This window comes from Plectrocnemia conspersa, unplaced genomic scaffold (genome assembly GCF_051122295.1).
Source record: "Plectrocnemia conspersa isolate PC_06_02 unplaced genomic scaffold, ASM5112229v1 ptg000009l, whole genome shotgun sequence".
Classification (NCBI taxonomy): Eukaryota; Metazoa; Arthropoda; class Insecta; order Trichoptera; family Polycentropodidae; genus Plectrocnemia; species Plectrocnemia conspersa.
In genome coordinates this window covers 22,096,965-22,115,132 of record NW_028277173.1, presented here as the reverse complement: position 1 = coordinate 22,115,132, position 18,168 = coordinate 22,096,965, and the positions used below count along the sequence as shown (strand labels likewise).

Sequence of the window (18,168 nt, the reverse complement as noted above, 5' to 3'; positions counted from 1 at the left end):
TGGTCACTACAAATCCCACTAAAAGCTTCTTAGTTTTCATATATTATAAACAACAAAAAGCTTTTTCAGTTAAAAAATAAGTTAAGCCCCATAGTTGGAAAAATGTGTAGTTCTTAAATTAAATTCTAAACTTTTATGAAAATCTCACATAAATAAAACAATTCAATTGAAGTATTATATAATAACTAAACTGTATTTTTGTTAAACATTTAATTGAAAGAACTGTACTTTCATACCCAATAAAACTTAATTAACTAAATTTTAATGTATTATATGTTATTTACAAAACAAATATAAATAACTTGTGTTAAGGAGCTGGACAAATATAATAATCATTGTATGTATTTTTATTTTTATGTAATCCCCTTTTATTATATACAAAAGCTTATTATACTTATTCGTCCACTGTCACTTAATTGAAATTGCTGTTCAGTGTATTATCACTTTTCCCAATACAATTGCTGTATTCATTGCTGGCAATATTTAATATTATATATACAATAGTCATTTCTTATTAATGGCAATTTTATTTTAGTAATTTATAAATTAAAAATAATATAGTGGTTAATAAACGACTTATATTTTGATAGTGGTACTTTTCACTGATGCTTACATTTTGTCAATTTTCTTGGCTTATCTTTGAAAGTTGAATTTATTACACTTTTTAATAAACATATGTGTGTCATTACATAATGAGAAAAAGTATTTTTATTTAATAAATCTATTATTTTATAGTATAATATATACGAATTTCAAAGCACTTTGTTTAGCGACGTTCTAGTGTTTTTATTTTGTCATCATGGAAAACTTTTAAAACATCCGTTTACCGTCGGTTTTAACTGCTTTTTTGTGGTTAAACCATAAGTGTAGTCTAAAGCAAATAGTGTAGAATCGCTATTTTACAATTAATTATGGTAAATTAATTTAAATTAAGCCATTATTATTGCCATTTTTTTCTTAATGCGTCATGATCGCTTTTATAAAAATATTTTATATACAATAGTTCATACACGAACATACCTATAATTATACTTCCAAACATAAATTAATTCAGCTCTTTACAGTTATCGCAGAAAATTTTTGTTGTGTTGATAAACTAGATGGCTTGTGTATTATAAACATAGTTTTTTATGAAACGTTTATTTTAATACGCAAACATGCTATTAATACTATTGTATACAACAGGCGCGTACGGTGAGATACATTCCCTTTCGCTCGCTCGCGTGTTAAGTGACAAGAGTGAGCGAAAGGGAATGTAGCATGTAACGCACGCCATTATCTCTCATTCACTCTTGAAAAAGAATATATGTTACTGGATTATAACCATTGTCATGTTTATAATTTTATTATTAGTTACAATATAATAAATATAGGAACATAAAATAAAATAGTAATTACAGTTTGAAGGGGAAAAACTAAAAACTTAATTCAGTTTAAGGGGAGGAAAAAAATGACTAAAGTGCTATTTTAAGTATATTCATCCGAAGATCTGGAACTATAACAATATGTTTTTCACCTTTCAAAGTAATATGTGCTTAGGTATGTTGTGCCTATTTTTATGGTTAATGTGTTTACGCGCAATATTTTTTTAGTTTTTTTTAGTATATAGTTGGTATTTATATGCAACTATTGTATAAACTTTTTTATATTTTGGATTACTTGCAATTTATAAAAATAATATTTCTGGTGTTACTTTATACCAGATATGCATATGTTAAAATAACTCATATGATACTTATATCTGCATTTAAATTCGTCTGTGTTAAAATATCAAGAAACGTAGCACCAATTCTTGTGTCTTAATATTTAGTTAGTATATATGTTTTTGTTCATTGCATTTAAAAAAAGACACAATATACTGCATTTACACAATAACAATATAATGCACAATAACAATTTTATCAATTTTAAAAACACAAACTTTTAGGACAAAATACTTAAACTGTTTGACGAAAAAAAATTTAATCAAGTATAAATTTTAAATATTTGTACAATCGACATCTATACATAATTGATAATATACGATTTTTTTTCATGTACTGAAAAAGCAAATTTACGCTAGAGTTATTTATAATTTCAAGCATTAAATATATAAATATCATATTACCGTAATTGAATATTGCACACAATAAAATAATTTATGTAATGGCTGTTTTGAATTTCTGTTATTTTAACATAATAGTGCCGGAGATAATCCCCCGGGAGGACCATTAGCTCCTAGCCCGGTGATCCGATAATAACCAAATTAAACCCTCGCCGAGTACTAACTGTACTAACATATTCAACTAATCCGACCTCTTCGATATTGTTCACTTGGAATAATGGACGAAATGAAAACATTTCGTTCCAATTTGTCTTACTTAAGCAAACCGCAGCAGAGCGATTCGGTTGAGCGAATCTCTCCGATATTATGTTGGAAATCTTCCATTTCCAGTCCGCGACATCCACGTAAACACATTTGACACAAATATGATTATGAATACGAGAGACTATCGCAAGTTACGTAATATTAAATAAAATTATTCCGCACATTATTTATCTAGTACGCTTTGTTCGCTTTTTGCAATCATAGTTTGCTTTCAGTTGAATTAAATAATTCGTTTTTACAATGTTGTAACTACAGAAGAAAATATTTAATAATGTTATGTATAACAAATAACTAGAATTTCAGTTGCATTAGCAATACGATATTGCTGAACATTTTAATTAAACATGTTTCAAATAAATATGAATCACGCTTTGTTGCATTGAAGCAATAAAAGGATACTATTATGTTTGTTAATATATTAAATACCTTTCAGCGAATACTGCGAACGTAACGGATATCAAATTATCAGATACTGGCATATAACTTTATAACAGTATACAGTTATATAATACATAGAAAAGTGATTCTGAAAGTATAATACATTCAGAGTAATATTTTTTATAATGATTTATGATGATTTTTAGAACACGTTTTTATTTATTTTTAACATAACATTGTTAATCTAAGAAATATTTTCATGATCACTAAAAACTTTCGCTTGCTGTTGATTACAACACCTGAAAATGCTTTTTATAAATAACAGTAAAAAACGTTTCTAGATTAGTTGTCGAATGGGTTTTTTCATTTTTTTTTATATGTGTGTATATATTTAAATAATATATAATAATTAGAATAATATATAATTTAACAAAATTTCTTCAGTTAACAAGCGTCAACTCCAAGGCTTTTAATAACAAGGTATATTTTTATAATTGGATGCAGAAATTTCATTTTAAATGCTTATAAAAATAACCATAGCAACATTTATAATTAAATGTATAATAAAATATATGAACAAAATATAAAAAAAAACAATTGTTATAATAATAATATTTATTTGATATAAAATATGAACGTTAAGAAATAACACACTTTACCTTTATTTAGGTAATGACGTTTTTATTTTTTACATTTAAATAATATTATCTGCCGAGTAAAACAATAGTTTCAGCTATTCTTTAAAAGCTTGCTAATTAAAAACATGATTCATTTTTCTAAATATTTGTTTTTATAATATTCTTTATTAGCTTATTATAAGATATTTGCTTAATACCTTATATAGCTCGATTTTAATCAATCATCTCGATAGTTATCCGTGAGATTAGCTAAATTTATGTAAACCTTACCAATGATAATCAGTTATTACAATCTCACAGAAACGATAAAAAATTAAAAAAACACTAGAATCCATACGGAACCTACGTTTTTTTAAACCACTAATCTGTCGTGTTATTAACAATTAATATTTATTTTTAAAAGCTCTGCATGTATCAGTTCCATATTTAATTATTTATAAAATAACCTAGTTTATGTATAGTATTGTTCTCAAATCTCTTCGTATAAAAACTTGGCAACACGATTAAATCAAAATTTATATTTCTTTCAAAATCAACATTTCAACAAATCATTTGACGAGACGAGAAATCACTGATGTTCATAATATATTTACATTACTATTAAAAAAAAAATATTTTGTGAATTTAATCAAAATTAGATGTAGGTTTTGCATCCTCCGTTCTTGAAATATTATAATAAAAATATCACAATTACACGAGATTTGTGAAGTTAAAGGAATGATTTTGGTATAGTATAGTTTTATTTATATTAATAAAATAATACTATTTTATTACTTAAATTGACTGAAAATATTTAACTAATATTTTTTTTAAATTTAATGCTTTTTGATGTTAAATATTATTTAAAAAAAATTATTTTATTTTTCAACATAGTTATCAGAAATATTTAATTAATATAAAAAAAAAACATATTTATGCTAAGTTCTAATCAAATTATTTACATAATACGAAACACATTTTACTTAAATACATAGTCACTGATATTTTTGTTAAAAAGGAGTAATAATATTTTTAGGCAAGCGTTTCGTCTGTTTTACAAAAAAAAAAAAAAAAAACAGAATATTCCAAACCTTCTTAAATTGTTGAAAATTGTTTATACTCAACAGATTCTCGAGTGGCAGCTTTTTTTCATAATTTAATTCAAAATTGCCTTTGAAAGTTACCTTAAAATTCCAGCTATATTTGTTTAAATGAGTATTAAACAAATATTAATTTAATATTTAAATGAAATTTATTAAAAAATAATAATTAAAACAAATATTAAAAAAAAATATATATATCCAGTTTATTATTATGTATTGTATATCAAAATTTTGCGTTATATTTGATATTGCAATTAAAAAGGGGTACAAATAGCATTTCTTAATTTATCATTATAATTAAAAAACATTGTTCACAAAATTAATGATTAAATTCATGACTGCATTTATAATACACTTGATTGGTTCAAATTACAAATGCTTGTAAATTATTTTAATTAACCACAGTCAAAATATGTTTGTACAGTGTTTTACTAAATGGATATTATGGTATAGACATTTTGTAATATAGAAAAAATGTTTTAAAGATTGAGTTTAACTCTCTGAGATTCATGGCGACCGCTTGACTGGACAATACCTGACGATCGAAGTGGAAACAACAGTTTATTTTTACTTTAAACTGTAAACGTTTTTGTATTCCTTGGTCATAATTGGCTATTCACTTACGATCGGAAAAAGGGAGGAGATCTTCTATTCTTCTCTCTTAGATTCTCTGATCAATCTGGATGATTTGCGACGTACAAAAGATATCTGTTATTATCTGATTATTGAGAAGGTGACTTTTTCTATGGTTATATTAATGAAAATATAGTTTCACTACTGTATTGGTTGTGACTCTTTTAAAGGTTGTCCAGCAAGTTAATTGCAATGCGAAGATTATAAATGAACGCCACAATACTATTTAAAAAAATAAAGGATCTAATAACATAAATATCATTAATCAAGACTTAACTATGATTTAAAATAATTCATAAATATTAAATTATTATGACAACCATTTGATCCATATATTTATTATTTTAAAACAGCAAAGAGTGAAAATAATATTTGCTCTTATTGATAATATAAATAATAATTTAAAATCATGATGAGAGAAAACAATTAGGAAAATTATGCAATGTTAAGAATTAGTGGTTGTAATGCGCATTCAATAGCACAAATTGGAAGGTTTGGAAGATTTGAAGATGTAAAACCAGTAAATGAATAACATGTTATCGTGCATGTGTTTTTATGTTTGATGAAAAATAGATAAGGCATGAATCTATCATCACTAAAATGCAGTAAAATACAACTATTGTTTTTATTGAAATGCATTATTTTCATTGTTTTTAAATGCTGAAATACATTACCTACCCCTGAACAGAAGTTATAGAAAGAGCTGCAGTTTTCTACTCGAAAATCGAAAAGATCTATTTTAAAGTAGCAGTAAATCTGATTTTTTACATAACAATTATCATCTTCATCTAGTATTTTTGTTATTAATTATTTATATGCGGATCTTGAGATCAAAAAAGTAGACAAATCTATTTGAAAAAAAGACCAAAGTTGCACCCGCACGCTCCGGCCACCTGCAAGCGATCAAACGCACTTGAAATTGTATTCCAAATTCCTAAAAATTTTTAAAAATACAATAATCTACATCTTTAACAAATTCTTCTTTTTTTCACTTCCAGGTGTCTGGAGCGAGGCTAGGTCTAAGTCTTAGGCCTCGAGCAGTGCTGATGTGCGGCGCGACCGAAGGCGTAGCACTTCAGGTGGCATGTCCTGACCCAGCCACCCTGCACGATCTGCTGGCCACGCTTCATGCCGCCGGTAAATTGCTCTTAATTTAAAATCTAATTTAAACTTGCATCGTTCGTCATAAGGCGTGAACAAAATTGAGTTTTGATACGGAACGGCGCAGACGTTACCAGACGTCTTATCACGTTTCATTATAATAATGTTTCTTGGCAGTCGTGCAATTTAATGTCATATATAACATACATACTTACATATGAAATGACATTATCATATCACATTAGTTCAAATATGATTTTTACGGTACGCGTTATAAGGCAGAATTTATTAGCCGTATCAATTCCTAATCCGCCAAGTGAGAGATTCGTTAAGTGCGAAAATAAAAACTGCCGCTAAAATACATCGCCAAATTGTTTTTGTTTATAACAAAATTGTGTCGTTAATATAAATCAATTAAAGGTTAAGTTTAGAATAAAAAAATAGGTAGAAGATTGTCACTAGGGATTTTACTGCAAATTTTGTATATATAGTCTAACGCTTTAAGTAGTTATGTTTATATATATTTGTCATTTTTTAATATTAGATAGATTTTAATAGAATCACCAAGAGACAGCACAATATCTGTCTAAAAATATAACGATTTTAAGGTACACGATAACTGTCAGATTTTTAAAAAAATTTTGTAAATACCATTTAAATATTAGTTAGCTATTTAATGAAAACATTAGTAAAAGTCCTCAGGCATCCTCCATATAGCCCCAATCTTGCTCCTAATGATTTTAATTTATTGTAAAAATAACTTATTTTTAAAATAAAATAAAGCAATGTGCTTTCATAAAATACAAAAATATTAAAGCATGATATAAGTATTTGTATAATTAAATAATTATAACTCCCAGGTGTAATAAATATAGAATATTTTATATACTGACAACTTTATTTACCTTAATTGTATTCGTAATTAAGTAATTAATACTACGTTCGTTAGTACCTAAATAATATATATACTTGTTTTGTAAAACTATTCAAACAATAAACCCCTTGGTGTTGTATGTTACTAGTTAAAAACATGTTTTATACAGTGAAATTATAGAAGCTGTGGCTTAGTGCAGATTTTTTGCGTAAGTTCATCTCGTAACTGAGTACCACGAAAGCTACTGGTAAACATTTATTTACGTTTTGTAATTTAATTAAAGTGTGCACTACTATTGCCAGACAATGCATTTTACGAACAAAGTTTATTTTACATTTCGTTTTGCGTTGGATATTTAAACCATCGCATTACCTCTAGTATGGCAGCGATATGCTCTGTTTAATTTTTTATTAAACAGTAACGTAAAACTTGCTGATTAACGTAGTTTTGAACAATGTGATAACAAAAAAATTGGCATGTTATCCTGTGGAAACAATGTACGTATTACGTTTCAATTAAAATCCTGTCTAGAATGAAAATATAAGTTTATTATTTTTATTCTTTACAAAAAATTCCAGAATATAACAGATATTTAATGCATTTATACATATGCTTAATTTAAAATAAATATGTGCACGTTTTTATGTTTTTCACGTCTAAAACCATCAATATAAAAACATTTACCTACATATATTAAATAACTTAAATTTATGAAGTCTGTTTCGAAAGTAACTGCATCGAAACAGTTTACGTTTCAACGTTGTTTTTCGGAAATAAAAAAAAATTAAACCATAATAAGTACATTTGCTTGATGTTTAATGTTAACATCTTAGTTGATCACCTTATTTATAAATATATAATATTGTATTATATTTTAAAGCATGCTTTGAGCTGTTTGAATTGAGAATATAACTCAAGCAAAAATACAGCGAAGTTATACGTCACGAATTTAACGGAAAAGCGCTTTTATAAAATAAATTAAGTCGGCAAATGATTTTAAATAATCAAATCGGTTTATGAAACAAAACTCAGCTGCTAGTGAAATTGAAATATTGCTTTAATAATACTGAAAATACGTTATATTTATAATATTTTTGTATTATAGTGTAATTAAAATCCTTCATTCATATTTCATTTTTATCGCCAACATTAAATAAACAAAGGATATTCGTAAAATAAAGATAGAATGTTAGTAATCATAAAGGATCGATAGGCCACGTGCAGTGTGTTTTTTTAAAAAAAAATTTTCCCTGATGGACTTTTTTTGACGATTTTGCCACCTTTGTTAAACCTTAAATAATGGGTATTTAATAGCTACTTCAATAATAAAATACTTTACTTTTCGAATATACCTTGTACATATTTTAACCCTCATCACTCGCCTCCCTTCGAGTCGTCAGAGCCGAAGCGTTTACGCCTCGGCAATCTGTTGTAAAGGTTACGCTTTTAGGCTGAATTGCTTCTATCTGGGTTCTAGTAGATACATTTTATTATTCCGCCTGTGACACTTGCAACTTGGTTAATGCGATTAGTTTGGCAGTTAAAACACGTAAACGTTCGCCGGTCTACCGTCTGCGTAAAATTCTACGTTATCTACGTTCCGTTACGTTATTTACTCCGGTCATCGAAGCCGCGTGCCGCTGAATCGTTCAATAAGTGACAATTTAAGTAATCGCTATGAACCCAACACCAATACCAAAGAGTATGTCGTGAATTGATAATGTAATGTGCTCAGAATAAATAATAAATAATGTGATTAGTCTATTTTTACGTGCCGTTGTTGTTACGACTCACTGGTGCTTTATCGATCATATGTCCTTGTCAAAAACCTTTTCAATGTATCATACGAACTATTTTTATGTACACTGAATCGTCGTGTTTCGACAAGCATTACCTTTTGTTAAAATATTCTTGAGGCTTACTGTTACCCTCTGTCAATGTCAATGCCTTACATACATCTAATTTAATTTTCTATTTATCAAATTGTTGTTTCTATAAAATGCTCAATTTTTAGATTCTACTCTAGAATTTTTAGAACAATTTATCACGTTTAGAACAAGCCTTATTATATTTTTATAGCATACTTTAATTCGCAATGTGCCTCTTCAATTAAAACTTTATTAAAAAAAAATTAGGAATCATTGTGTTAATACAATTAATATTTATAGTTAAGAGTGTAAATAATATGTTTAGCTATTGATTGCTTTGATAATTACTATTGGTACATATCAAATCAATATTACATATGTTAATTTGGATCGTTTCTTGACTATCTAAATAAAATAATTTAATCTTTATATTATATTTTAATTATAAAAATAATTTTATTTATTTAATTATTATAAATATGTTCATTATGACTGAGAAATACATAAGCCTACATAAAATAAATATGTCTGAAACTAAGTTTTGAATAACAATCGTTTTTGGACACTATTATTTTATTATTGGTATATATATGGTTTTAATTTTATTTTAAAATTCTCAAGTTTATATTTCATTACAGCTATAACCCTTTTTTTTTAGTACATATACATATGTTAATAGATAGAGAGATTTGTTTTGTCGAATATTCTACGAATACTCTATTGGATTTAAGTTACATTACTGTGCAGCCTAATCTAAAACCATTTACCCTTTCGACTCAAATACGCTGTATTTTTTACGAAAAATATATAGTAAGTAGCATCATCTTGGATTTTGATTAAGATGATCACATGGTGAATACGATAACAGTCCAATAAACTAGTAGTTTAAATCCCATATAAATTTTAGTGCTATCTAGGAGATCGGAATTAGGTATAATTAAATAATTATATTTTCGATTTATCATCACAGATTAGATTTTTATTTTGCGATTCTCACGAATGAATAAATAAAATAAAATAGAACTAGGTCATGTGACATATTTTGATGTAGGCTAATGAAATATTTTTATATTTAATAAAATATATAGCTTTTACAGTTACGTATTAGTTGTATTTACTTCATTGTAACGCATAAGCTAACGTCTATGATATATTAATATTTTAATAAAAAAAATTAAATGGTAGATCATAACATTAAGGTTTAAATAAACGATTCTTAACTACCCACAACTTAATAAAAAAAATACTATGTTCGGAAAAAATGTTATTCACCCCTAATAAAAATACTCAAAAGCTCAATAAAAATCTATCTGATCGTTATTCAATGATTAAATCAGATGTGGCAATTTAGCCAACGTAGCAAAAGCTTATAAATTTTGGCAGTTAAATAGTTAAAACTTCTCTTTGATGCGCATAGACAGCATCAGATATTTTATAAACTCAAAAAGGAATAGTAAATAAACAAAGAATTTTAGAACTTGAAGTTTCCATAATGGTTAAATTTATATTTAATAATAAAAACATAGTATGGTTAAAATTCACTAAAAGTTATTATCGTTAGAGATAATTATTTTCGCCCATTCTTCAAATGTATTACGAAATCCAATTTTAGCTTTATCTTTTCATTTATTTTTTCTGAAACATAATTTTGACACCTTATAAATAACCTTTCAATGGATGACTGAATACGTCTTTCATTCGTTTACCTCCACCTGCAGTGTGTTTTTAAAATACTCGAATACTAAAATTGCACGCATACAGCTTTTGATCTGTACTTACGTGTACAATACTTACATGTTGATATAATATTTAAAATAAATAATACTATAAAAAAGATTTTTAACCGCAAATTAAAATACTAAAAATTCGTTTTCATTATTATATATATTTTAATGAGAATATATGTATGTATTCGATACATCACTATTTAATTTGGCACAATTTTATTTTTACCTAAATGTAAATAATAATAAAACGAATCGAAAAAATATGTTTAATGCATATTTCAATTATAAATAAAGTTGTGATTTTAGCACATGCTAAATTTTTCAAAAAAATCTCGTTACAAATATTTAGATTGGGAACTTTAGGTCGTGATGTTATTATGTAGAGGTGTTTACTCACTTTACATCAAAAAATATATTTCACACAAGCAAGAGTATCGTTTGTATCGTTATTTATGGGTTCGCCCCCGTATCATTGCCGTGTAAAAAATTGGAAAAATATATTTTTCACTTTAACACCGTTGATTGGATCGCATCTCGAGGGATTCGGTGTATAAAAAATAGAAAATGGGCTCGAAAATATTACCTTTCGATGCGAAAGCCGAAGTTAATGCGGTCCGCATAAACCACTTTGGCTTATTTTCATAGGATGGAAAACCTTTTTCGAGTACTCAAACATTGACGTACTTAATATTAGATCAATACTCGAGTGCTTTTTTCGATATTAAAGAAAAACAACAACAACAACAACACAAATACAAAAGATAGATACAGTTAAACAATGACCGATTATAGTTTTTGGCTAGTTCGGTGATCGATGGCACTTTGAAGTGTAAGCTTTCGTGAATAGATCTACAGGTTGATCCATTAAAAAGTTTACATTTAAAAAAATATTCGCAAGTTTAGTTTGATATGCTTCACCTTATTTTATAGTAGTTATAAATATCATGGAAAGCCAATTGATGTCTCCTTTCTGAATCTGTTTTTACCACCCTGAACGTTATAAAGACAAATTGTGAACAATTGGTATATGGATACAGTACTTTAGTTGGTTTATTGTGCTTCATAATAAAACAATGACATTTGATATTAAAAAATCTTTCAACTTGTTGAAACTGTGTATCTGTTTTGTATTTAGTAAATTAATATAAATATTGGTATTGTTCAAGTTAATTAATTAACGGAAAGTTTATATATTTATTACTCGTGAAAATATACTTTGTTTTTAAGTTTAGAATATATAAATAATTTTGAAAAATATTTTTCTAATTCTAAATATTTATAATAATTATCGTTGTTTTATGAAAACATAGTGCTCAAAGTTCCTAGTAGGAAAAACATTGTTTAATTTTAATTTATACAATAGACTTATTAAGAATATATAATAAAATATGGACATTTGTTAACAAAAATATAAAAATAACTATTATGTCTGTTTTCCGTATTTATTATTTTTTAATATTTTACAAACCTTAACATTGCTTATTTAAAACTAAACTGTACTTCAAAGTTGTACCCAATGAATGATTCATACCAGAAAATTTCGGACATATGTAAATCTCATATGGATCATTTTTACTCTCTGTTGTGTCTGAATGTTTTAAATGAATGATAATATTAATATTATATTTGCGATTGACCATCACAGATTAGGTTTTCATAGATTTTCTAAGCCTTACGCATAAATATCGTTGTGAATACTTAAAATCAAATTGAGCTAGGTCATGTGTAAGGACATATATGGATTAAAAGCTGTGATAAAAGCTTATAAAAAAATATAATAGACTGATTTACAAACTTTGATTTTACTTTGATGTATCACTACTTACTTGTAAATTGTATTTATCCCAAAAGTAAGTTAAGTAGCATTTTAAATTTCATTCAGAAGAACTTATTGTATTGACTCAAAATAATATGATTAAATTTTTTTTAAAAACATTCTTATTACAATTTAAAATATCTAGTTCTATCTCGTTACAATAAATACTAATAATTATGGGTGTTACATTGCTATAAAATATTGACAATAAATATTCCTTGTTTATCTTTTAAGTCCAGAATATATGTCAATCATTTTTATATAATATAAAAATCAGATGAACCATAATTAGTTAACTTAGGTACTATATATACGCGAAGATAATAACAGTATTATTTGCGTTTTTTATAGACTTGTTTTCTTGATAATTTATACTAGTGCCAAATCAATTTTTGTATCATTGATATTTTCCAGATACTGTTGCAATTTACCGCTAAACCATAACAGTAGTTTGCCTTAAAAAATACAGATAGACAAAGTCTGGACAACATATATTTATGATATCTGTATTGCAAATTTACTATAATAAATAATTAGATTCAGTTCAGACCAATATTTATATTTATTTTAATTTTTTTTATTTATGATTCTGTTGCTAAAATATTTTTACAAAAATGTTTTAGAAATATTTATATACGAGTAAAATTAATTTTACATTAAAAATATATTAACGGTAATCTTTTCAAAAAGCACCCTGTAATATATGAGTATGTAAGTTCACAAAGCGCAAAATAGTGGAAGAAAAGGTATTGAAAAAGCTTCGAATTGAAGACTCAATCTTTACGGATGATATATGACCGTCGTTGGACGGTGATCGGTCAACAATAACGACTCTGTATTCATCAATCGAAGATCTCGGGAAATAGTTTGTGTCCCAACAAATAAATATCTTGAAAGGTCGTAGGGTCTGACGTAGGTCGTTGGCCAAATTTATTGCAAATAATAGATGACGCGTTTCGCATATGTCTATTGTTTGAATTATCAATTCGATTTATATATATATATTTACATACATGTATAGATGTTTTAGGTCAATAAAAAACATATATTACATATACTATGATAATATAGGCGGATTCAAGCCCTAAAAGTCGAATTACATTCATCATAATTGAGTCGCAGTAATTACAATATTCATCAACCATTTTTTCTTAAGCTAATATCAAACTGCATTGTTTTACATATATTTTAGTTTGAGGGCAAATGAGCTGAAATATGCAACTGCTAATGATAATTTTATTGTTTCAGGCAAATACAAGTTTGTGAACACTGGCCCGTTTTAAATTAGCTTTAATGCGCAAAAAACTCAACTACAAAATAAAATATATATATTTTATTTGCAAAATTTTGCTTAAAAATAGACCTTAGAGTTGTAATTTCAATAACGAACATGATATTAAAAGCGATAAAAACGATTTCACGCTTTTATAAAAATATATTTCAGTTGAAAAATACATATAAAAGGCAACAAACATTTTTTCTTTAAGATAAAATTCCACTTAATTTGAATATGAGATACTTTTGAGTGGGACAATTATTACAAAAGTACTCATACTCAAACCGCCCGCTTTTGGATGACGTTTTTAGCTCCCGAATCGATCAAGTTTAATAATTATTGGACGGAAATACTTCCGTGGTAATTTATTTTTAACTGGCAAGACAAATATATTATTAATTTATTTTTTTTATTTTATGACATGCAGGCTGGAAAAGGTTCACCGTCACTATAATAGGTAATATATTTAAATTTTATATATAAATCCATTCATATTTTTCAATTCTTAAACCTATAAACGTCCACTGCTGGACGCATCTATCCCTTGTACTTTCTTCTTCTTATCATCTTCAATTAAAGCCACGATTAAGTTGTGGCAATAAAAGCTTATATAAATTATCAATATAAAAACAGCAGTGATTAATATTGCGGCAAAAAAGTCAAAGGCAGTGGAGTGACTTTTATCATTGAATGAATAACGATAGCACAAAAGTGTTCTTACACTAAAAGAAAAACTACATTTAATTAACTTCATAGCGTCGATAAAAGTTGGAACATCAGCATTAAAAACAATAAATGCGTATTATCAAAAAAAACTAAACCACTCAATATGAATAATTATATTCCGAAACGTAATCTGGTACGTCTTAAAAGACCTGCCGACGAAGTTTATTGAAACATATTTTTGATAAACTAATATTCAAAGGCAGCTTCCTAAACAGCAAAGGTATTTTCCACGTGTCTTAAATTAAATCAACTGCTAGATTCAGTTAGTGGAATCGATCTCTATCTTAACTTCTTATGTATATTAATATATATATATATATATATATATATATATATATATATATATATATATATATATATATATATATATATATATATATATATATATATATATATATTCATAACCTACTAAACAAAGTAAAACTCTTTATATACAATAAAATTATCAGCGTTTTACTCGCCTTTTTTACGTTTTATCAACCATTGTTGGCTCCTTATACGACAGGAGAATAGGGTAGGTGGATTTTTGTATTTCTTTCATCAGTAAAAATTGTAAGCAAGTCAGATATTTGGCCGGACATTTAGCAGTCTAGTCTAGTCATCAGTATCAATACGATTTAGACTGATAGTTCATATCCTGACAACTGAGCAGCATCATAATAGTTGGATTACGTCGTTAGTAGCCTTTAAGACATACTATCCTGTAAATTGTGTATACATTAAAATATATCAATTATTGTACAGCTAAAATAATAATTTGTAAAAAGAGAACATGAAACATTGCATATCAATAAATCTTTTGAAGACAGTATTAAAGTTGTAATAAATCGATGTAAATATCAGGCGCGTATGGTGAGATACATTCCCTTTCGCTCGCTCGCATGTTAAGTGACGAGAGTGAGTGAGAGATAAGGGCGTGCGTCACATGCGTTCCGCACGCCCACTTCTTCTCACTCACTTTCGTCACTTAATACATATAGTAAAATATAATATAATGGTATCGATAGTTTAAACCATAAAAAATGGATGTCTATGATAAAGAAAAGAGTGGAAAATCAAATAAAGGGCAGACACGAAAAAGTGCTTATGTCAAGCGTCAATTTTATTTAGTAAAGTATTCATATTATTATACTTATATTTATGAAAAGAATCTAATTTTAGTAAATAATGTATATATGCTTCTTTTATTGTGTACCCAAATTTTATATGTAATGAACCAATTTTATTTAACGATCGATGAACTTTTATCTGTCTATGAAACATTTAGATAAATCATATTTGGAGCATTGAGTGCCAAAATAAAATGCGATTTGCGCTTGATATATTTACTTATAAATATTCCTATATCTGTGGGGGAAAATTGACTAGTCACAGGGGACGACAAAAGGACAAGAGGAAGAAGATCTCCCCTGAGACTGAATAATGCTACAGGTATAATAATAACAAAAGTGCGCAATTCGAGAGAGTTTGAAAAGAATCATAAATAAATCAACGATGTAACGACAGAGAAGAAGTCATACACTATTTAAATTATTGTTATAATATAATATTATACTAATCTTAACAAGAAGACTTAACAAATGTGCAAATAATGAATAATAAAATGCAGTAACGGCCGCGCCAAATCTTCCCAGAGAAGTGGAAAAGTGACGATCTTTTGTTGTTGTCGCACAAAGTTAACGAGTTGTGACATTGTGAAATATATGTATATAATTTTATATAATACGGCGGTTTGGTTTTAAAGTCTGTGCACAGGCGAAGGCGTTTTGAGGTAGGTCACAGGTGCGGCGAACGAGCCAGTAAATTTATTACGGTACACCGAGCGGAAAGATTTTCTCTCATAATGCGAAAAATTACTCTCGTAAATGCCGAACTTTTGGAATTGGATTTTGGAGTAACTGAAGTAAAAAAAGTTTAACCCCACGACCGAGAAAACAATGACTCTTCGATTGGAGGATTAAAAATTATCGCTCGGTCGGCATTCGGGAGAATTTCATTAATGAACTTTAATTTAAGATGGTTTTCAAATATTAATTAAATGTTTATAAAAGATATTTAATCAAATTTGATCCTATGAATATTTTTAATTTACCTCTTAACGTGAAGATTATTATTCATCAATTTAAAAGCTTTGGATCTTGACATTAAAAACTTATTTTTATCATGTTTATTTAATTAAATATAAGCTATTCTTTTTTACTTTAATACCTAATTCAGATTTTTGAGATTCGTGTCATGAAAATATAATATATATATGTACTATATATATCTTCATAAAAATGTTCAAGTATTTTTTTCTAAGAAAATCTTTTTCAATCTGAATGAGAGCACTTCGGAAAAGTCATGGTACATATTATCAATTGGAACGAAAATACAATTATTTTGCATTGTATTTTTTTATTGTATATATTATAAAGCAAGAAATACTTCAAGTGCTATAAAAAAATATTAGCTATAAAAAAACGTAGGTGAAAAAACATTTTTAAAAGGTCAATAGACATAATGACCGTTTTAATTTAAAGAACTACTTCTAAACACAATATTTAAAAAATAGTCTATGGTTTCACATATATCTTCAAAATCATATACACATATTATTTTAAATTGTCTGTAAGCAAAAGATCTTTTTTCAATTAAAATTCATACAGGGAGTTATTATTTTTTGAAATATCAAAAACTTAAATTAAAAATCAGAGAGTCACTATATTTATATGTATATGTTTGTATCGTCTCTTTCTTAAAAATAATATATTAGCAAATATTAATGGAAACAATAATTATTTAAAGGTAATATTTGTATTTATTACAATTGGGTGAACATAATTACCAGATACTAAGTAAGCAGTGAGACACCAGACTTAAAGCAAAGTCTGTGAATCAGTGTCTGTTTTATTAATTTAAAAATAATAATGCAGCTTACATTCAATAAATGTTAATATGTATGACCCATCTCAGATATATTTTATGATATTTAACAGTGACATTAAAAAACTTGTGGTGATGGGTCATTATTATAATCATATAATAATCGCTTATTCCAATCTTCCAGACATGAAAAAACAGTAGGGTTCATATGGGATTTGAAGCTAGGTTTTCATGTATAAGTCACTGACTTATACAAATGATCTACTGTGCTAATTTATGTTACAATATATAGGCCTCAATGTATAATGTAATAAATATATGAGGTGTTGATAACGCCGATCAATATTTAAATCTAATAATTCAAAAAACAATGGAATAAATAATATATTTTGTTTATTTTTTTCAATGCGCATTGTTTTTTTCGTTCAGTGTCTATCAAAATTTAAATCGAAACAGCAAAATTAAATTCAAGGCTATGCAGAATTCAGTGGAATCTATCGATTCTAAAGACATTTTACTAATTTCTACCACATCTTGCCGTGCCCGTGCATCGATCCCCTAGAAAAGCTTTCGTATAAGCTGAAAAACCATCAGCTAATAAAAATAAATATGTGAAAAGAAAAAATCTGTGAAATTCTTCTTAATATTGACGAATATTTTCATACGTATCAAAAAATATTAAAATAATAAAAAAGTGTAAATAATAAAAATAAATATAAATATGATATAGTGTGGTTTATAAGTGTAATGATTAAAATAAATGTGTCCGTGACAGTTGTGAGCAGAAAATGGACGCCAAAAAATTTGGTGAGTGCA

The 18,168-nt window shown here is 26.9% G+C and overlaps 1 protein-coding gene across 10 annotated transcripts in view; it reads left to right on the top strand.

Moving 5' to 3' along the window:
- The window catches only part of LOC148232254 (uncharacterized), a 325,652-nt gene that overhangs the window by 207,690 nt on the left and 99,794 nt on the right, over positions 1-18,168 (top strand). For all 10 annotated transcript variants that reach the window (XR_015810691.1, XM_088192429.1, XM_088192431.1 and 7 more), the window contains one exon: positions 6,098-6,236. Coding sequence is in view for 9 of the 10 variants with exons in the window: in XM_088192429.1 (XP_088048555.1) it covers positions 6,098-6,236 (139 nt within the window). In the remaining variant the exon portion in view is untranslated. The remainder of the gene's footprint in view (positions 1-6,097; positions 6,237-18,168) is intronic.